The sequence below is a fragment of the Empidonax traillii genome, unplaced genomic scaffold (assembly GCF_003031625.1).
Source record: "Empidonax traillii isolate 1590-97213 ecotype Southwest subspecies unplaced genomic scaffold, ASM303162v1 scaffold1:size7828297, whole genome shotgun sequence".
NCBI lineage: Eukaryota > Metazoa > Chordata > Aves > Passeriformes > Tyrannidae > Empidonax > Empidonax traillii.
Window position 1 is genome coordinate 5,836,260 of NW_020955194.1, and position 23,009 is coordinate 5,859,268.

At 36.6% G+C, this 23,009-nt stretch overlaps 1 protein-coding gene across 10 annotated transcripts in view; it reads left to right on the top strand.

Moving 5' to 3' along the window:
• Window positions 1–23,009, top strand: part of DMD (dystrophin) — a 996,724-nt gene that overhangs the window by 821,979 nt on the left and 151,736 nt on the right. For all 10 annotated transcript variants that reach the window (XM_027888128.1, XM_027889056.1, XM_027888040.1 and 7 more), the window contains one exon: window positions 14,443–14,589. In XM_027888128.1, coding sequence (XP_027743929.1) covers window positions 14,443–14,589 — 147 coding nt within the window. The remainder of the gene's footprint in view (window positions 1–14,442; window positions 14,590–23,009) is intronic.

The following is a 23,009-nucleotide window of genomic DNA, read 5'->3' on the forward strand; positions in this document are numbered from 1 at the left end:
ATTTTTTGTCCAAGATTAACCCATAATAAAACCTTGTAATTGCTACTTAGCACTTTTGTAGTGCTTCTCATGTTCCAGATTGTATGAGTTAATCTCATCTTTCTGAGACTGCAATAAAAGTATTATCCTCAGTTTACAAATAGGGCAATTGAATCGGTGAAACTAATTTGTCCAGACAGCAATGCCACTCAAATTATTCTTATTCTCGTTATGTTTTACCTGCAAATTGTTTTATTTTATTTGGGTTCAATTATTCAGAGGATTAAGAATGACAGTTTTCATTGGTCTCAGCAGGAGCCACAGCTGCTCATTTCCAAGAGCCATGGCCTCCTCTCCCTCGAGACATGGCAGGGCAGCCTGCCAGCCACCCAGAAGGACTTCAGCCTTAGTGCCTGCAAAGGTGGGCACTACTTGTGGCATTTTTCCAACCTGTGTCTTGTGCTGTTAAAAAAAACCCTAGACCTGTTTAATTTTTTAAGTTTTATTTTGCTGTTTCCTTTTCAGCATTTTATTTTAATATTCTTTTTTCCAACATTAGCTTAAAATGTAAATAATTCTCACTTGTGGTTTGCTAAAATCTACTATTAGAACTGAATCCCCTTGTTTGGCATTGCTGGAAGATGTCCTTATCATATGTAAGATGTCTAAAAATTTACACCTTAAGAAGTGGGCCCATGGGAATCTCATGTGAGGTAACAACACCAAGTGCAAGGTGCTGTACTTGGGTCTGGGAAACCCCTGCTATCAGTCCAGGCTGGGGGATGAACAGATCAGGAGCAGCCCTGCTGAGAAGGATTTGGGGGTGCTGGTGGATGAGAGGCTGGACATGAGCCAGCCATGTGCACTCACAGTCCACAAATCCAAACATGTCCTGGGCTGCATCCAAAGCAGCGTGGGCAGTAGGTTAAGAGAGAGGATTCTGCCCCTCTACTCTGCTCTGGTGAGACCCCACCTGCACTAATGTGTCCAGCTCTAGGGTCCCCAGCACAGGAAGGACATGGACCTGTTGGAGCGAGTCCACAGGAGGTCACCAAGATGATTCGAGGGATCGAGGAGCTCCATCCCTCTAATCACCACCCTCAGCACAGAGGAAAGGCTGAGAGAATTGGGATTGTTCAGCCCAGAAAAGAGAAGGTTTCAGGGTCACCTAATTTCAGCCTTACAGTTTCTGAAGGGAGCCAGCAAGAAACATGGAGAGGGACTTTTTACAGGAGCAGATAGTGACAGGACAAGAGGGATTAGATATTAGGAAGAAATTCTTGACTATGAGGGTGCTGAGACACTGGAACAGTTTGCCCAGAGAAGTGGTGGATACCATATCCCTGGAAGTATTAAAGGCCAAGTTGGATGGTGCTCTTGGAAGTTGTCCCTGCCCATGGCAGGGGGTTTGGAACTGGATGGTCTTTAAGGTCCCATCTAACCCAAACCATTCTATGGTTCTTTGTTGACTTGGGATTTCATCAACATCCACTCTGCACACATCATACAGTGGTGGTGAAAAGGCGGAGATGGAAATTTCAATATTAATTCAAGAGTTGGAACACAGAGCTTCCAGCAAAACAGTTGAACAGTCCATCTGAACTGCATTCCTAGGGATGTTAGAGACTGGATGGACTGTAATAACTCCTTTTGGCCTTAGAGTCTATGAAAAACTTTTTTCCCCTTGCTAGAGGTAGTAATTATCAACTTCGTGAGGCTAAACATTATGAAGTACTTACAGGGCAAATTTAAAGCCCTGAGACTAGAAAATAAAGGTTTCTTTTAAAATTAAAATAAAGATCTCTATACTCTTTTTGTTAGAAAAGACAAAGAGTTTCTGAAGCTTCTTATTTGAATTGTTTAATATTGGTTGAGTGTCAGAATACAATCTGGGTCTCAGTAGGGTCTACCTAAGCTTTTGTATGGCCATGTAAAGAATATTTTTTCCTTCTGAGCTACAGGATCTGCCTGCTGATGTCTGGATGCTTGAGGTGTTTTGCAATATTATGATGCAGCTGTTGCAATATTTATGGTTTAAACAGCTTTCTCTACATTTGCCTTTAAAATGCCATGCTCATTTACAGCGCAGTAGAGGTTTACTTTGTAGCAACTACTTTCTGAGGACAGGGAGAATGTCTGTGAGTCTCTATTATGTGAAAGAGCTTTTGTTAATGAGCACAGGTCATTATTCAACCTTCTATATTTGTATATATCTAATATGCATTGTTCAAAAATTAACTGACTACAGTTAATTTTTTATTTTAAAAAATTACAGTTATTTATGGTTTAAAACCAGTTTTGACTGAGGCTGCAACCCAAGCCTATGCAATCTTTTTAAGTGCTTTTGGCTTTAGTTATGCTGAATGAAACCATACTAAAGGAAAAATTTCCTGTGCAAAAATTCCTTTATATTTTCTCTGTCCTTTGTGTAGTGGGTGCTAGACTTTCAGATTACACTTTAGAATCCTTCAAGTTACATACAGTTCCTAGGCACTTCATTACTTCTTGGTTGCAAAGTAAATGAGTAACTGGCTTTGATTATATGGAAAAATTGGTGTGGTTCTGTCATGACATGGGGTGGTGGTGCAGAACAACTCTAACCACATGTTCTTGTAGAGAATTACAAGCTAAATTTGCTCATTTGCATTTCCCCTTCCATAGATTAGAACATAATTTCAGAATAAATAGAAAGGCAGTAGCATATGTTGCATCTGTTCAGGGATCATAAAACTGCATATCAGCTGATGATTTTAGATAGATAGATAGATAGATAGATAGATAGATAGATAGATAGATAGATAGATAGATAGATTAAAAATTATAGTAACCAAGTGATATGTGTTTCAGGATAAGTGCACCTATTTATTAACGTGTTTCTGGTTATTAAATTATACATCCTAATAAATAGCTATTTTCAACTAGATAAACATTTTTTTAAAATCTAAACTCTTTCCTTTGATTGTTCAGAAATGAAGAAAATTAATACCTGACAGTTCATTTTTTGTTTTTTCTATTCAAATTTTAATATCCTTATTTTTAAGGAAATACTGAGTTAGTCTTCTAAATTGTAGAAAATAACATTTGAAAAATGTAACATTTTACTGATTCAGAAATACAGAATTCAGAATGGGATAAGACTTAAAGGGAATTTGATTTTCCTTCTCCCCTGATGTTTTCTGTTTGAACTATTTTTATCCCAGAAGAGGATTTATATTCTACTCTACTGCACTCTTGCTTGGTCATTTCTACGTTTATAAAAATATATAGGATGGAAAATCAAATCAGCTGAAATCCATTTTGTTTCAACACCGCCTGTCCCCAGGAGCACTAGAATCAAATAAAAATACAGGGTGAGTTTGAAGGGAAGCTAAGTGCAGCATATTGAACCAACAGCTGACAATCCCGGGTTTCAATGAAATTTGAATCAGAATACACTAAACCCACCAGAGAAAAAACTGACTCAGTTTGAATGAAAAAGGTGGAGACTGTTGAGCTGTTCTGGGACAGTTCAACCTCGTACAGTTTTAAATATAAAACCAGAAGATATGCTCTGGCCCACAAACAGTTCAGCGGTTGGATACTAAGTGATCTGAGGTACAGAAACGTCAGTGCTGGGAACCTGCTGTGGCCCAGGTGTAGGGCAACCACTCACCTTGCTGTGCAAATGGGTCCTGCTCTGATTTAGCTGCAGCTGCTGCTGGTATAAAAACTCCCAACAACAGAAATTCATCTGACACAGGAGAACTTTTCTTCCTAAGTCATCTCATATTTTCTTCATGGTGCCAGATGTTCTTTTCTGTCTCTTTCACTGGTTATGAGAACTGAGGTTTAACATAAGCCAGTGCTAGCGGGAGTCTCTTCTATATGAGGGAATTCTTCAAGAAAATGTCAGGCTGGCATGAGGCCACTGCCTTATATAAGTGCTGCTCACAGACCACGGAGACAGACTTTTTTCTCTGTAGGCACAGTTGGCCTTTTCTTGAAATCTGCTTCATATTAAGTGTCAGAAATATCCACAGTGGAACATATACGGGGATGGACTTTTCGTGCTCATAATTCTGGTCATACCAAAGTCCTGATGGGATGCATCCACGAGGGCTGACTGAGTTGAAAAATGTCACTGAGAGGCAACTATCAGTTGTCTTAGAAAGTCATGGCAGCAGCAGAGATTTTTGTATCCTGGAAGAGAACAAGTGTCACTCTTATCTTCAAGGACAGGAAGAAGGGCACAGGGACCTACAGGTCACTCAGCCTCACCTCAATCCCTGGCAAGGTGATGGAACAACTAATCTTTGAAAACATCTCCAGGCACATGAAGGACAAGAAAGTTCTATTGGAGGCGAGTCATAAGTGGGGTATCACAGTGGTTGATACTGGGTGAATATACTTTAATATCTGCATTAATTATCTGTTCCCTGGAACAAAACTCACCCTCAGTAATTTCATAGTTGATGCAAAAGTGGAACAGCTAATACACCGGATGGTTGTGTTGCCATTCAAAGCAACCTTGACAGCATGAAAAGTTACACTGAAAGGAATCTCATGAAGTTCAACAAGGAGAAAGGCCACGTCCTGTGTCCTGGAAGAATGAACTCCAGGTTGCAGTACACACTTAAGAGCAATTGGCTAGGCAGAACTTCTACAGAGAAGAGCCTTGGGGTCCTGGTAGACAAAAAGTTGACTGTAAGCCAGAAACACACCCTCATGGCAAAGAAGGCCAACAGCACCCTGGGGTGCATTAGGCAGAACACTGCCAGCAGGTTGAGGGAGGGGATCCTTCCTCTCTGCTCAGCCCTGGTGAGGCCAAATCTGGAGTGCTGGGTCCAGTTCTGGGCTCCTTGGTGCAAGAGATATGTGAACTTCACTGGAAGAAGCCCAGTGCAGGTCCACAAATGTGGTTACCGGACTGACGCATCTTTTCTGTGAGGAGAGGCTCAGGGAACTGGGACAGCTCAGCCTTGAGGCTCAAGGAAGCTAAGGATCTTAGCAATGTGTATAAATTCCTGATAGAAGGGAATGAAGAAGAAAAAGCTGGACTCTTTTCAGTACTGTCCACTGACAGAATGGGCACAAATTAAACCCTGTGAAATTCCATGTAAATATGAACACGTGGTGTTCAAACACTGGCACAGGTTGCTTAGAGAAGCAGTGGAGTCTCCATCCTTGAAAATATTCAAAACCTAACTGGACATAGTCCTGGGCAACCTGCATTTCACCAGCCTTGCTCTGAGCAGAGGGGCTGGGCTGGATGATCTGAAGAGGTGCCTTTAGGCTTCAGCCAGCGTGTGATTCTGTGTTTCTGCAACAGCACTATTAACCCTGTTTTAAGAAGTTCTAGATCTGGTATTTGACTTATTACTTCTTTTTGGAGAAAATTAAGCTTATTAGTATGTTCAAATGAAATGACATGCTATAATAACTGATTACATTTTCCTAGGCTATAACCTCTCTAAAAAAATCATCAATAAATAAAGTCATATCACCCACCCACAAAACTGGGAGATTGATGACAAACCAATTATCTAATTACTCATTAGTCTTTTCAACAAGGCCAAGTGCCGGGTCCTGCACTTTGGCCACAACAACCCCCTGGAGAGCTACAGGCTGGGCACAGAGTGGCTGGAGAGCAGCCAGGCAGAAAGGGACCTGGGGGTGCTGATCGACAGGAGGCTGAACATGAGCCAGCAGTGTGCCCAGGTGGCCAAGAAGGCCAATGGCATCCTGGCCTGCATCAAGAACAGTGTGGCCAGCAGGAGCAGGGAAGTGATCCTTCCCCTGTACTCAGCACTGGTGCGGCCACACCTTGAGTATTGTGTTCAGCTCTGGGCCCCTCAGTTCAGGAAGGATATTGAGGTGCTGGAGCGGGTCCAGAGAAGAGCAACGAGGCTGATGAAGGGACTGGAGCACAAGTCCTATGAGGAGAGGCTGAGGGAGCTGGGGTTGTTTAGTCTGGAGAAGAGGAGGCTCAGGGGTGACCTTATCACTCTCTGCAACTACCTGAGAGGAGGTTGTAGCCAGGTGGGGGTCAGTCTCTTCTCCCAGGCAATCAGCAGTAGGACAAGAGGGCATGGGCTTCAGCTCTGCCAGAGGAGGTTAAGGTTGGATATCAGAAAGAAGTTCTTTAGAGAGTGATCAGGCATTGGAATGGCCTGCCCAGAGAGGTGGTGGATTCACCGTCCCTGGAGATGTTTAAGACGAGGCTGGATGTGGCACTGAGTGCCATGATCTAGTAATCACAGTGGGATTGGATCAAGGGTTGGACTTGATGATCTCAGAGGTCTCTTCCAACCCAGTTAATTCTATGATTCTATGATTCTACTTAGATTTTTTTTTTTTTATTTTTACACCATATTTTCCAGGACAGTTTAGAGTTTTGTGAAAGTGAAAACATTCTTTTTAGTGCATACCTTTGCAATGATTTTCAGTAGACATACAAAAAATATTTAGAAACACTTATGCATTTAATCACTAATAACAGTAAGAAATTTGTGTTCTAGCCTTCAGTTTTTGTACATGTCCAAGTTTGCATGTTCTTGGCAAGTTTATTAGGAAGTGAAAAACATTTAATTTTTAAATAGAGCTGCTATAATGTTTAGTCCTGTCTAAAATCTAGATTTGAACTGCCTAAAGAGGAAATACCATTGCTGGAAAACTAGAGATGACTTGTCATGATTTTCAAATTATTTGAATTTTTTTCCTTCCTTTTTAAAGGACCAGTAAAAAATGTTTTAAATTCCTTGGGTTTAGACTTGTGAAAATGAATATTAGTGAAAGAGGAAACTATTTAACAAAGTCTTGGATTTACAACCTTTGGGAGAAACTAACTTTGGGATCAATTTTAACTCCCAGTGTTGTGCTCTAAACAAACCTACATAGTGTTCAAATCAAAGGCTGGTGAAGCTATAATTCCTAGTCCATAAAATACGAGGGGAAAAAAAGTTTGAGATTATGCCAAATTACCTTTAACATCTTAGGCAGAATTTATGCCTGTTTCATCTATAACCAAATAGAGACTAATTTCCAGAAGCTAGTGTTGGACATTTAAATTATTTAACAGATTGGGGAAATTAACTGTAAAGTCTCCTTTAACTTCTCTTTCCAGCAAGAGAAGGGTATTGCAGTATGTGTTCTGTGAGGTTCATGGTCACTTCTCCCATGGGTAGGGGCAACATTAAGGAGTCTTTATGTGTTCAGGATGATTGAGAACAATATAGGTGTGAAACAATATTCCATTATAGTGGTAGTGTAATTGTTCGTACATGGTCTCACAGAGATTTTTCTAAACTTGTAAACATAAGTCCAAGTGTTGATAAGGCACATGAGGGACAAAACAACATCAAAAAAATTAATATGCTTCCAAGCTACTTTTCACTTCAGAAATATTTTCACATAAGTAGGAGCCAATAGAAATACTGACTGTGTTTTAAATCATAATTGAAAAGCTTAATTCCTTGTTTTAATTTTGTGATTGAACAAATGCAGAGCAATTGCAAGTGAATAATTACTAGATGGTGTCTTTTTATTAAAACATTTTTTAAGATAAATACAGCTCAACACAATCTCAGTACACTACTGAGGTGTACATAAAAATATATGACTTTGTATGTGCATGCTGTTAATTCCCTTTTGTCAGTGTGGTGAATGCTAAGCAACAATGATTACATACTCTCAATAAAGCTGCATAATTGCTATTTGTTCTGACAAGGCACTGAGGTTGTCTGCTGTGGACTACATCTAAATGTAAATGATAGGTATTGAGATCAGTAGGAATAAATAAGTAAAATTAAAAAAAAAGCAATTTTAATGACCCACTGACATTTTACAGTAGCAAACAATAAATAAAAACCGGCCTATATTTTAATTTTTTTGTGTGCATAAGGAATAGGTGTTTTCTGAGAATACACTTCCTCTTCAGGCTGTATTTTCCAAATGACATAGTGGGATTTAGTCACAGTATTCCATTAAAATCAGTGAGTTGGAAGTCATAGGCTCTTGATTCAATCTTGGTTGGATTCCTGAACTCTGTGTTTGACTTGTTAGCAAGCTGTTGCACATGTTGTTGAGGGAGAGGGGGGTTAAGAAGTGGAAAATGTGCATTTTAGTCAATGTTCCTTCCTGAACTTTATTATGAATTTTGCATCGGAAACTCCCTGAAGCTAGCAAAGTATAAAATATCTCTATTGTTATTAAAATAAGCTTGTTTGCTTTTTCTTACTCTTCTACTCAAATGTCATGAATTTCCTTTCAGATTTTATGGAACTGATTTATGAATCTAAAATGAAAACCCAAATCTTTTCATGGCATTGACAAAAGCCATTTCCTTTTGGTGATTCCTTAAAAAAAAAAAAAAAAAAAGACAGATTTTTTTAATTTTATCTCTCTTCTGAACATTGAACAGCCTTCCAAAGAGGAAGTCAGGGTGTATTAGGGTTTCCTAAATAAAAAATAGGATAAATCCACCAGCATGGTATGTGAAATATGGAAAAAAAGACATCTGAAAAAAAAAAATCAATCATCAGATTTTCATTAGTAGAGTTGGTATTCTGGAAAGAGGTGAGGGCTATCTGGTGGCTTTTACTACCTGGGTATAGAATATCCTAAGCACAAGCAAATTTAATGGAAAATATGCAGAAAAGGACTTGCAAATAAATCTGAGGGGCTTAACCTGCATCTGCTAAAATATGTTAGAAATTGGTCTGTAATTACAGACACTAGCCTAAAATCCCTTTAGAATTGAAGTTCCAGCACTAAATAGAAAATACATAATGTTAAGAAACTCCAAGAGGATAACCAGTAGGGAAGAGATTTTGCTTGGTACAGAGCACTGCAAGTTCAAAGCATTTCTATCATAATGGAGATCATTATGAACTAAAGGTCAGCATCTCTGCAGGGACAAAAAATAACCCAAAAAATCCACCACAGCAATGTTCAGTTTTCAGAAAGAAAGTTACACACAAATGAGGAAGCCTTATAGAAAGGAACCAGAAGGACAAATTCTATGAAGACTCTGGACACTAAGAACCAACCATCAAAATGGACTTATAAAGCCTAGAGAGATAGGGTGGTTAAAGAAAATAATAAAGATATTTGGAGCAAAATACAAAGAACAAAGTGTCATAATTAAGAGCAGCAATCAACAGAGGCAGATGAGTATTTGGCCAAGTGTTCTAATGGAAGTGTAAAATACCTGTACCTATTAACAGCATTTTCTTATTTAAAATTAGGTTTTTATGAGAAATGGAACAGGAGAAACATGGGGATAATTTTTAAATAGTGTATCTAGTCAGGCCTGTGGACCTACAGACCAGGAAATCTGGGAAGAATATACTACAAAAAGAGATTAGAGCTCATTCTGTAAAAGTGCCTTACGTCTCCTAGTGTACCTTGAAGGAAACATTAACATACTGCTAAGGGGATATAGGCCATTTGGCATTCCCCAAGGATTTTAAGAAAGTCTTCCAGCAAAGAAACTAAGTTCTAGTGAGATAATAGAGATGATGGTCTTCATATCGATAAATAAGAAACTATCTGGTAATTTCCTATAAAAAATGGAAAATAAAAAGCACGAGTCGGTTTTCCCAGAAGGAGATGGTGCTCCAGAAGGTCTACTCTGTGCAGCATGTAACATAAATGAGCTGGAAAGGAAAATTATTAATGCATTGGCACATTTTGATGATAGAAACCTATTCAAAGTACTTAAGGTGAGGACAGATTGCAAACAACTATAAAAAACTTCACAGTACTGACTGTCAGCAAAGTGATGGCAGATGAAATAAAGTGCTGATAAATCTCAAGCAAAACATGTGGAAAAAGCTATCCCAAAATTATGTGCACAGTAATGAGCTCTTTAGGCCTTTCAAACATTCCTTTAGCACTCATGAAAGAGGTCTTGGAATAATCATAACAGACAGTCCTCTGAAAACATCGCATCAATACTCAGGACTGTTCATAGAGCCAAATTAAATGCTAAGAATTACTGAGAAAGCAGAAAATATCACGATGCCATAGTGCAAGCCCCTGTTATACCTATATGATGTATATAGTAGGAAATGTTGTGGATCCCAAATATAAAAAAGATTATAGCAGATTAGCTAAAAAGTAACCAAGGAGAGAATAAATGGCGTAGGAGTGGGGCTCATCTTATGTAATTTCTCATCCGTCAGGTAGCTGTCAGCATGTGAGTTAGTTGCTTAAGCTCACAGTATAGTCAATGAGAATCTACTCATTTCTGTTACAATTCACAATGTGATTCATGCCATCGTATAGTGAAACCTTACATAATGTTCAATTGCTGGTTTTGATTAGCTATTGAAAATAAAGGGACCATGTGGCAACTTGCTCAGATATCCTCATATATACCTATATACCTTATAGATATCCACATGTAATTAAATATATCCTGGTCTTTGTATCTTTAACAAGAAGAAGGAAAAAATAAAATGGAGGGTTTGTAGATATTGCAAAGGCACAAAGTCCACTAGAAATGGACTTTGGGTGTTGTCCCTTATGAGCTAAGAATTAGGGACATCTCAGGTGGGCCTCTAGTGATAGGTTTAAAAAAATCAAAAAGGAGATGGTTCTTTAACCTAAATACTGAGCTTACCTTAGGGTATTTTGGATAGTAAATTCATATGTTAATCCAAAAACAAAGTATATAATTCCATGGAAAAAGATCCCATCGAGGTCTGTTTGATATAAAAATACAGCTTCTGGCTCCATAATCTCTGAGAGTTAAATTGCTGGGCTGGAAGAGAACAGCAAGTAGCAGGGATGCTGGTGCTTCCTTTTACCTTCTTCCCTAAGCAATTGTATTGGCTCTTATCAGACAAGGGACTGGGCAAGATGAGCTTTTCATCTGACTGATTATGGCCACTCTGCGTTCTCTAGACTTTTAATATATGTCTGGTTAAGATGTCTGTGGCGTGTGTCTTCTAGAGTACTTACTAATTTTCCAAGGCATTTAAAAATATTTTCTGACAAGACTGTATGGATCATTTAAAATCCAATCTACCACCTACAGTATAACAAACCATTGGAATTCTTTCTTGCATAAGGGCAATTATAATGAAGATAATTTGGGGCTGGTTGTCCTGTTGCTGTTCACACTGTGAACTCATTTACATCCTGAGCAGTTTAATGGGTTCAGACATGTCTCCTTGTGGTAGCAATACTCTACTACTCACCATGTATGTTTGTTTTTAAATTATCAACAATATAGTTACCTAAATTTTTCTGATATAAACCTGTTATATGTATAGTGGCCTTTATGCAGAAGGAAAAAAAAATAGAAAAAAGTTAATCAGTCTTCTACTATACCAATCAATTATTAGAAATATAAATATTTCTCTAAAACATTTCAGTCATACTGATGAAAATTGCAATCCAGGAAAAATTCTAAATGTCTTCTTCTACAGAAGCCAAGTACTGTAGAAAATATAGAAATTATTACTACTCAGTAATTCTGTTTAAACAGTTGTTGGAAAAATATAAGAACTCACACTGAATTTCACTTACTCTGAAACAAAAGCCTAGCTCTAAAATCATGTGTTTTGACTGATGAAGTGGTTGTCTGTGATAAACTATTGCTTAAAGAAGCCTTATAATCACTGACTTCTTAACTGTAGAGTATTGTATGCCAATTCTTTCTATGAATATTTTTTTTCTTTCTACAGTTTTAATTGTAAGTTTATGGGTATTAATTAGGTAACTATTCATTGACTAGCATGTTCTTTATGTTCTCACTGTTGATTATGTTTTGATTTCTCCAACTAATAAAAATACCAGTAAAAATTCAGTCTTAATGATAATAGAATACAGAAGGTCAAATTTAAACATGGAGCAAGAAGTACTGTATTTTGTACATTGGAAAATTAGGATCACACTGGAAAGATCATTATCCTTGCAGCACAAAAAACAATTAATAAAGACATTGATTAGAGAGGAGACCAAAGATAAGTTTTCTTCTTTACTTCCATATTTATTTCTATGATTTGATTTTTTTTTTTTTTGTGACTTGCTTCTGTGCCATAGCCTTTCTGGTGTGTAAAATAACTTACAGTCAAAAAAAAGCATGTTGACTAATTATGAAGGATCTTCTGTTTCACCTTAGTATAGGTATAATGTTTGTGTGAGTTACCTAATCATTTATGTCAGTATGCGAGTGAGACCAGTGCTTTCCAGTCAACACTGCAGGTGTAAATAACAGGGCTGAAATCAGCCAGATACTAAAATATATGTTTTTAAAAAAGTGCTTGATAAGCTTAGGCCTGTGTGCTTTGCCTAAGCAGTGAAATTTTTCAATCAAAACCCTGGTCCTATTGTCGTACAAATAATATAAACTTCACTTGATTTCATGCAGGAACTGCAATAAAGTGCATTGTAGTGTGCAAACTGATCTTTGCATCTGTTGGTCTACATGTATTCTACCAGTGGTTTTTATTTTATATATGTATATACATAGATTTATTTTGTGTTTTAATTTTTATTTTATATTACTGTTATTAAATATTATTTATTACACTATCTCTAAATATATACAAATGTATATTTGTATTTATATGCAATGTAATATTGGTGACACTAGCTTAGAGGTGCTCTCTCCTCCTGGAAACCCAGCAACACTAGAGGAACCAAGCTTATCATCCCAAATATAAGCCACAGAGTCATGGCCATGAAAGCAGCAGTAAAATAACTGTTTACAAGTGAAGTGTTCACACAATGGTATACATATCTCTTCAGTCTGTGAGGTTTTTACCTTGCAACAACAAATGTCTATTTTTAAACCATGTTGTTTGTTCTCTAAACTCAACTACTAACTGAAAAGTTCAGGGTAAGCACATACATAACTCTGTGGGACAAAACCAAACATGAGCTCTCTTCTTTTTCTTTGTATTGCTCAACACTAAACTGTTAATCAGTATTCTCTACAGTAATGTCAGTTGTGTTCCAATGGTATTAAAACTGGTGAAATGGGGAAGTCAACTGTTATGTCATGAACTCGATGTATGCATCTTCTGTCACACTGTGGCACTTGCATCGTTCTCTGTGTTTCCCTGTGCAAAATGCACACCCCTTCTGATGGTGTATTTTATAGATTTATCATTAGAGTCATTCACTGCATAAGTGCCACTTAAATCAGTCTAACTCCTTATGTTGTAGGGTAATTTAACATAATTGAGGGAAGCCAAGTCTGGTTTTGAAAGACTTTTGAGGAACAATTTTTCAGTAATGTTTACCTTTAGTGCTCTTTATGGCATTCTAATGTCTATGAATGTCTTCATACTATTTACTCTTAAGGTTCACTGAGATAACTGGATAGGCTGTTTTTAACTTATTTTGCATCACGTGTTGATGCAATACTAGGCCATAATTTGAGGTTATTTGATTCTCTATAATGAGATGCAGACCACATGTGGTTTGTATTAAAAATACTGAGAGAAAGGAGCTAGAAAGCAAAGCTAATACAGAACGTAAATTATTCTGCCTTTGTGTGTAGACAACATATTGCAATAAAATGTGCTCCTGAGAATGACAGAATTTGTCCTTTAGAAATGACTCATTGTTACATTTTGACATATTTTATCATATTAAAGATTCATAAATGTCTCCTTAGAAAGGATAGATATGGAGCATTGGAAGATCTACATAGAGATTACTCTCTTTGATAAAGTCATGATGCCCTGAATTCATCTGAAGGTACACAGATGCATCACGGAAACATCACCATCAGGTTGTTGCTTTCAAAAACAAGAAGCTTGTAACCAGCAGTTTCTGGTCTCCACATGCATTACTGAAATTATTAGCTAGGCTGAAATTATTAGCTGTGCGTAAGAGCAGGAGACACATGAGCCANTTTTTTTTTTTCCTTTGTTTGTTTGTTTTTTGGTTTGGGGTTTGTGTTTTTGTTTGGTTTGGGTTTTTGTTTGGTTTGGGTTTTTGTGTGTGCTTCCCATTTCTAACCTTTTGTTTGTTACACCTAAGATATCGAGGGTAAGATCACACCCCTAGTAGGGTCTGTAATTGTTTTGTAATTGCTTCTCTTGTTTTCTTTGTTGCATTTGGGAACAGCTGTCCTACTCTGTTTTCCTGTGTTAAACAGTATTTATCTCTCCCATCTATCCCAAAGGAATATGTGTTACACATATAAAGGATGAGGCAGGACAGAAGTGTGCTCTGCAGTGCACATCTCAGTGGGTGTGGTGGTTGGAAATGTTGTTTAACTGGTCAAAAATGGCTATGAAGGTTCCAACTCCATAGCACCTTCTGAAACACCGGGTCTTACCCTTGAGACCTAAAGTCTATATGAAGTTTTATAAAAGGACTGGTAACTGTATCATGACCAATATGCTCCTTCCTTTCAGCTTGATGTGTATTACCTTTACATTACTAATCAGCTGGTAACAGAAACAATAGTTTTTGAACTTAAGGCTTATCTTTATTGATAATTTTCTTTAATTCACACAGGTTTATCGAGCAGAACTTGTACCCCTTAAAGAAAAGGTGCATCAAGTCAATGACCTCGCTCACCGGTTCACTCCTGCCGACATCCAACTCTCTCAGTACAATCTCAGCTGTGTGGAAGACCTGAACACCAGGTGGAAGGTGCTACAGGTACATTGCATATGACTTTTCCTTTATGCTGCACTTAGGTAAAAACTTTTATTTCTCTGTGCTTGCTTGTTCCCTATGAAATAGCACCAAAGAGAACTGAGGAATTAAAGATGAAGCAAGTTTTCCATAATGGTGCCTCTATGAGAAAATAATAGTTAAACCTGATGCTCTACTTTCATATGATTCTGAATACTTTATCAAATAAGATTAGGTAGCCCAGTCTCTCATATGGTAAAACTATTAGGTTAAAATATTAATAGTTTATATACCTTTTAGTATTAATATTTAGCAAATCTTGCTGCCTAATATATCATGTGATCATTTATCACATGGCTTATCCATGTTTTCTGGTGCATATGCAAGATTCACATAAGACAGTTTACTTCTACTGCTTCATTCCTTTTAGTATGGCTTAAATAATTTCTGGGAGCAGCAGTTTTAAATAAATTCCTTATTGGTTAATATAGATTAATGATTCCATGCAGTGGAATCTGTAAAATCACACCCGTAGAATCAATTATTAAATTACAAGGCATTACATGCATTCAGGTAATTAGCAGGACTTGGTACTGCAAGTAAAGCTGTTCAGAATGGGATTTTACAATTTGAGCTCTAATGCAGAAAAAAATAAGATGTATTATAGAATTAAGGTGAACATCCACCATAAGTTATAAACACTGAAAAATTTACGAATACTTATCTTGAGATAAAGACTTCAAACATTCATGGGTTTTTTTCCAAAGTGCACTGTATCTTAGCTTAGAATTTCAGGAACAGTGTGCATTAGAGAGCATATGTAAGCACATATGCACTGGTGTAGGGTCATATAGGTCCCATAGCAGGGGAGTGATGTTATGATTAAATTAAGCTAAATACAATCACATTTCATTAAGTGCTGAATTTGCTGGTTTATTTCTTGCTACATCACTGATTCACATTTTGAAACTGTGTTGTATTTAATTTAGTATTTTGTAAAAATGTAGAACTATGGGGTTTAATAAAGAGCTTTTCTTTCATTCCCAAACATTATCAATAGATAGAAATTAACCAATTGCCTCTTTTCCTACCATGGTGCTGTGAATCCTAATAGTCAGCAAGACGTTATTGTTTCTTTATTGCTTCTCCAAAAGAAATCTCGCAGCTCTGTGAAATCTCCAGTTTATTCTCAGATCATGCAAATATTAAGACTTTTTTTTCCTAATCAAAACTTTGCAGTGAGAGTGATAGTTTAAGTAAAAGATGGTTACTTCAAGTTTTTTTGTCATTACTGCACACTTTCTCCCAGATCCTCATAATAGAGTTCAGGTAATATTATTAATTAAAACAAATCAACAGAAATATGGAAAACAAAATGGGTATTCCCAATATGTTTGTCCACATGTGAGAGAAATCACATCCGTTTAGTTTTTATAAAAACAGCAGCTGATTAAATTAACAGGTAATATGTGATTCATTGAAAACTACCTTATTTCACTGCTAAAATAGTTAATTAATTCTAGTGATCTGCTGAAATATTCTTCATTACTTAATCAAGAAATAAAGGAAAGCAGGAAGATTTTTCAGGTTAAAAGCATCCAGGATAAGAAAAACTCAACAGATCTGGGAGAAAGCCCAAGAATGTGTTTTCTTGTTATCATTCATAAATGCAGTAGAAAAAGGGCCAACCAGATATTGTAGATCATTTAAAAATATATAGCGCAAGTCACATGTTTGCATACAGTTCAAAGATAATATGTTGTTTTCCACAGAGCTCAGGAAACATTGTGAACAATTCCCTTTTCATTGTAATTTATTGTCTGGGTTCATCGAACCCACATATTTGGAAACAAAAAGTGTTTCATCTTCTCTGAAGATAGATACTTGGAGACAGTATGTCAGAGTGAGATCTTATTGCTGATAAAACAGATAGTTACTTGGAATATCATGGTTTACTTCTTTTTTCATATTTACCTAAATGTCATTTGGAAGATACAGAGAGTAAGGTGAAAACAGTCTGGTAAATTTTTAAACACATCCTGAGGGGAAAAGACATAAGTAATTTTGAAGGATTATCATATACAAAAGGCCAAGTTCTGACCCCTAGAAAGAAGAAGGGCACATCTGTTCCCATAAAATAACTTTTTACTTAAAAAAGAGCATAGTTTGATATGCATTGAGACGTAGAGCTCATTTTGTTAGAAGAGCATAGAATAGCATGGACTAGAGTAGAATGGTCCAGTGGGAAGAAATGTACAACAATCATCTGTTCTAGATACTGGAACAACTAGTGCATACTAGAACAACTGTTCTATGTATGTTGTCTGCTGGACACTGACACACCTGGGTGGCACTTTTTAAAGTATTATGTATTGTTCTGTCTTAGGGTTAGACACACTTATATATGACCAGCACTTCAGTTAGGTGTGATATTCTTCATAGAACACTGAAATTTTGGTCATGCAATAGGAAAAGAAAAATGCAAATTGTTTCATGCAAACCCATTCCCCTTCTAAGGTATGCTCCTGTTGTTTGTTTATGGTTTTCAATTTGTCTGGTGGTTCTGTGATATCTTTCTTTTTTATTAATTGCCTTTATTATACTAATGTCACCTAGAATATCTCCTTAGTGCTTTAGTCCTTTCATCATATTTTCCATTTATTTCAGTCTTCTGTGTATTTTCATGTGTCTTTCTTTTACGCTAGTGATATTTTCTCATTGGCTTCTATTAATTCTTTTTTTCAAAAAGTAATTATTTCCATGTTCTTACTCTTCTCTAGCTTTCCCCATCTTACTTTCTTTATTTCTGTTTGGGGTTTTGTTAATCAGTTCTTCCCTTTTTCTAGGTTCTTTCTCTTTTTTTTTCCCCTTCAAGGTTAGATCTCTCTCTTCTCGTCATTTTCCTAATGGGGAAAATATTTCTTATCCATGCATCCCTGTTCCTAGAAAATATGACTGCAGGGAAAATCATAAAACAGAGACTTCTGTGTTATGTCTTGCCATAAAGATACCCATTCTTGGCTATGTATGGGAAAAGTGCATAAAGACATAAGATGTATCACATCTGAAAAAACAGCAAATTCTAGTGTTATGAGAAAGTTAAAGAGTATTTTGTAAAGGAGGAAATCATGTCTTGTTTGCTGCTTTATTAATACTGGGGCTTACATAAGATCAGAGGAGGAAATGTATCGTTTTAAGCCAAATCTTACAGACATTTAATACTATATTCATTTTGCAAGCATGAGAATAAGGCCAACCATATTCAGTCATTTGCAGTATTTCACAGTGGTTGTACAGTGAGATTAGTGCTGTTAGTGAATAGTATCAAATATTATTCCAGAATCTTCCCAGAACTTCATCTGTATTTCTGCAGAAAGGCATGTTTGCCATTAAGTTACCTGATTTGTATTCAGTTTTGGTGAATATACACTGGAGTATTAGTGGAAGATAAATGTATAGAAAGCACTCAACCAAATACAGACTCAAGCAGCCCTGGTTTTGAAGTGTTGTGTGAGGTGCATTTCATTAATGAAAGCTAATGCACTCAGCTCAGTCACTGAAAACTGTGTCATCATCTGTAGAGTATAAGCAATGTGAAAATAATTAGCTTTGTGCCTTTAATAGAGTAGTTTTGAGGAAAATATGCTGTTTAATTTTTTCATTTTTCTTTAACATGAAAGGAGATGAAATCTTTCCAGGGAGCTATTTGTTATGAATTTCACAAGGAGCTCTCATGTTCAGATCCTGTGTGCTTCAAACAGTATTTGTAACGAGATCATCCTGGGGGAAAACGTGTCTTGCAAACTCTTTCTTACTTCCAGCTGACATTTGGGGAGCCAGAGAGTCCAGATTGGTGGGAGCTATATGCATTTCACTTCAGTCAGAGATCTGTTTGGTGTAATTCTGGTCAAAGGGCAAAGCCAAAGCTCCTGACATGTAAAAGAACGCACAAATATCCCACGGAGAACATACACTTCAATTATCAAGAAAGGGTTTTTTTGGTCTAAATCAAACTGTATTTGCTCTTATGTAAAACAATACTTTTAACAAGATGAAAAATATAGTAAGAACCATCTTTCAAGCAAAAAAAAAGTGTATCTTTCCAGATATTTTGTTAGGGTTTTTATGTTCTAATGCTTTTACTTTTGAAAGTTGTAACAAACTGTTGTCATTTGTGAGTGGTTGTCTCTGAGCACATCAAAAACCTAGAGCTAAACCAGCCCAAGGTCTTTTCCAACCTAAACATTTCTATAATTCTCTGATTCCTATATATAGTGTGTGACTGCAAAGAAGCGTAAGCCCTAATTTCAGTATCATTCATAAATCCCCAGCTAATCTTGCACCAGTAGCAGAGATTCTCCAGCATGTGAGGATCTGAAGATTGACGTGGTGCAAAAGCCACTCTGCCTCTTGTTAGAAGATCCAGCCACTATATTATTCTGTTCCCTCGAACAGTACTCTCTGATTGCAGGAGCTGTGAAGAACGAGCAGGCTTTTAGTACCCCTGCAGGCAGTTATCTAAAGTTATATCATCGCTTTATTTATATTCTGCTGAGGACAGACTCTTTACTGAGCTGTGTAATGCAAACTACTGTAATAAGTGTCATTGCTATGAATTATTTCAAATAACAGCATCTTCTGGCTGCTTCACAAATATTAGCTGATTCGTTCAATCTGTGGTGAGAAATATGAATGAGTATTGCCATCTGTATTTGCAGAGGTACTAACATCAAGAATGTAAAAGACAAAAGGGAAATCCCTTCTTTCCTAAAATCGTTGTGAAATTGTGACTATGCATCAAAGCCTTGCTGGCCTCTGTATGTAGATGTCCCACCAAATATTAATGATAGGTGTTTTCAAATATTTGTTCATATCCAGTGAACCTCTGAAAAGCTGAGTCACAGGAATCCTGGGCAGCCATCCTCAGCTCACACCCTTCTTTTTATAGGGGTTGGGCACCAGGGCAAATAAGTTGCATCGAAATGCAAGTTGAAATCATCAGTGACCTATTATAATAGTTTTTAGATTTGGGGTGTTTTTTTTAAATTTTACTTCACCTTCTGTCCTCCGTGCCTTCTCCAAGAAAAAAAATCCTCTGAAAACAAATGAAATAACAACAAAAATACGTATGTAAAAGAAATATCTTTTTCAGGTCTCTCACAGTTGAATTAAAAGAAGGGTTGCTGGATTCTCAGGTCGTCTTTTTATTTCTACATATGTAGCAGGGTTATGGTTTCAGGAACTTCTTCTCTAAACCATGGAATTAAGATTTGAATGTATTTAAGGATATTCTCTTATATCATTTTTCCTAAAGAAAAAACTCTCTTGCTTTACAGTTCAGTTGTTCAAGTGATACTGCATAGCATTCTCATACAGGAAAGCTCTAGTCTTAGAGAGAAAATTTGTCTAATTTCAGCGTATATCTTCTAGTACAAGTGGCGTTATTTATTAAATAGTGAGTTTAAACTGTGGTTATGCTGAAGTTGAAAAATTGGCAGATGATACAACAGTAGCAAGAAAAATGTTTCTTCTTCAAATGAGACAGAGAATGTCATGTATATATGAATGTGCAATATAAAAAGCAGTTATATTTTTATATTTGAGCATTATTACCTTTCTGATATTTAGCAGATTCTCTTTCCATTGTGATATTTCCTTAATTTTAATAATTAATTTGTTTCTATTTGTTTGGGTTTTCCTCTTTTTTAAACTGTATTTTGACATATGGCATCTGTAAGCAGCTGAGAAAAACAAGAAACAACTTTTCTACATATATGGAGACAAAGTTCTAGCTCACCTATAATTACAGTAAATAGTGCACTAATAAAATCATAGTGCTTTTCAACCTTTATATTTGAAATTATTTTGTAGTTGCAGACTTCATCTTCCCAGCAGAGGGAGATTTGGATCATTTTTGGAAGTTGAGTTTTCCCATCAGACTACTTAGTTCAAATGTTATTTTGTATATTCCATGAGAACTGGAATTTCTGCCAAGCCCATAATTTTCACAGCTCTTTAATGGTCCCTTATTTATTTAATTGACTGGGCTGGTTGGCTATAGAAGTCATATACCCATGCATTTTTCTTAAATTTCTAGTAGCCTGAGTCTCAGATTTTCTCAATATTTGTCTGCAAAAATATGCATATAGAATTAATTTTGCAGTCATCCATTCTTTAGAGATCCTATTTATTTATTTATTTCTGTAAACTAGTGGAGGAAGACCAACTATCTAGATTGAGATTCAATTCTTCTAATGAAATGTGTGTCAAAAATTGGAGAGATTCCTTCCTAAACTGGGAGTACACCTTCATTGTGACATATTTAGGGCAGTCAGTGAAAGAAAGTGTGTATATAAGTATAAACAGGCCTGGTTATCATCCACAGCCATGCCAGCAGGAAAACTAATAAAACCTCGTTAAATTTTTGATGTTGTGTGTAATGAGTTTCAGTTTGTTGGAAATGGCAAATGCTTTAGTCATTTTTGTATAGGAGATGCATTCATTTTAGTGTTTTCTTATTCTTTTTTGACTTCCTCTACAAAGACATTTTGAAGAACCATGCAAAAGAATAGCAATTTATCCTACTTTATATTCTCATTACGATATGCATATGTAGATTTTTTTGGATGCATTTTTTGTTTCTCATATATGTGTAGGGGTGTTTGGGATTATAAAAACTGGGTTATGCTGTTTATATGGAAAAAAAAGCTCACTTAAAATTTATCAAATACAAGAAAATATGTTACAGATGCAGCTTGAATTTAGCACTCTATTGTACAACCTTTGCATATACAATATATTTTGTAAGGTCTCCAATTTATCTATTTGATGGATAAATGATAGGAAAAGAATGAGCATATTAGTTGATATATGTGAGTCTCATTTCCTTATAAAAGAAGACTTGCACAATTTACTTCCACCTGTCAGCAGTTATAGATTATGTTTGGCAGCACACATCTAAATGACTCATACCAGACTATATTTAGGATACTGAGGAAAACAGAGGTTATGATACTATTGAAAATATATTCACTAGAAACCAACATCCACTGGTTCTGTTGCTTTTTAGTCCAGTAGTTTTAGCTAAATCATCCAGTTTGTAGCTCCTTAACTTATTTGGTAACAACCATTGAAACTGCATTCTTTAATGTTCACAATCCGTAATACCTGGCCATCTCAAAACCATTAATTGAAAATATTTCTGTAAAAGTCTCTTTGACAAGCAGTGTGGAAGTTACATCTGGAGAATTAAAGCTCTGAGTTTCAACCCTAGAAAGAGGTGCAGACTATGGAAGTTGGAAGTTTTTACCTTGGATGATAAAATTGCACAGATAGCTTCAATTTTTTTGCCTAAATTGAGAGAATATGGCCTGATTTTTTTCAACACCTTTTCAGGTGTGTGACCTGATTCCAATTAGCTATGTTTAAGCTGCTTATTATGAAAATTAGGGTTTTTTTAAGGTAAGAACATGTGAGGCAGAATAACTGGGAAACGCACCAAGTTAGCAGCAGTCAGAGTAGTGAAAGCAAACGAAGGACAAAACCAAGAGGAACCTTGCAATTATAAGTCCCTCTCCAATCCTAGCTTCCACTTCACAGGCCCTTTCCCTTCCCAAAATGTTATACATTGTCAGATCTCATAATTTGCAGGTTAGGTTTTCTGAAGCAGTGGAACAGGACAGGATTGCGTAGGGTCGGGTAGGGTGGGATACATTGTCAGCTACCTGTGAACACCAGGAGGCTGATGAATCCTTGCAATTTCTGGTTCTGCTCCATATCCTGGAGGGGGTCCACGCTGCTGACACGGATCATCCGTCCATTCATGGCCGCTCGGTTTGAAGAGAGGTCAGAGCAGATGAACAGAGTTTGCTTTGAATGTGGAACACGTTTGTGGCAGATAGAGCATTCACTGAATTTAAGAGCTGCCCTGTAAAGGCTCTCTAATGTGATTTTCAGAGGCTTGTAACTCAATGAAACCTTAATGAATACCCTTGGATTGGAAGCAATATAAAACCCCTTAGATTCCAAGCACCAGTGCCAAAGAAAGTATTGTTAAAGGTTTTTAGAGGGAGAATGTAAAACTGGCAAAACATATTTCTCTTTCTTCCCATTATCACCAATCCCTTCTTCTGAAATTATGTGATTTTTTTTTTAGAAGAAACTTCATTTGAAGTGATTAAAAGCCCAAGGTAGAGAGATAATACGCAAATTTCCAGTGCAAAAGGTTAATTTTAGCCTTTTTTATGTCTTTGTTGAGTCATTTTGTGTCTTTCTGACATATCAATTATACGTTATATCGCTGCAGATATTTTTATGGAAGGCTATATACTTTCAGGTTACAGAAAGCTTTTACAGTCTTTAAGCTAGGTAGTATTTTGTGCTATATTTTTTGAATCTTTTTGCTTCAGTGGGAGTCTAAGCTAAGTAAGATTTTTTTTGCTGCT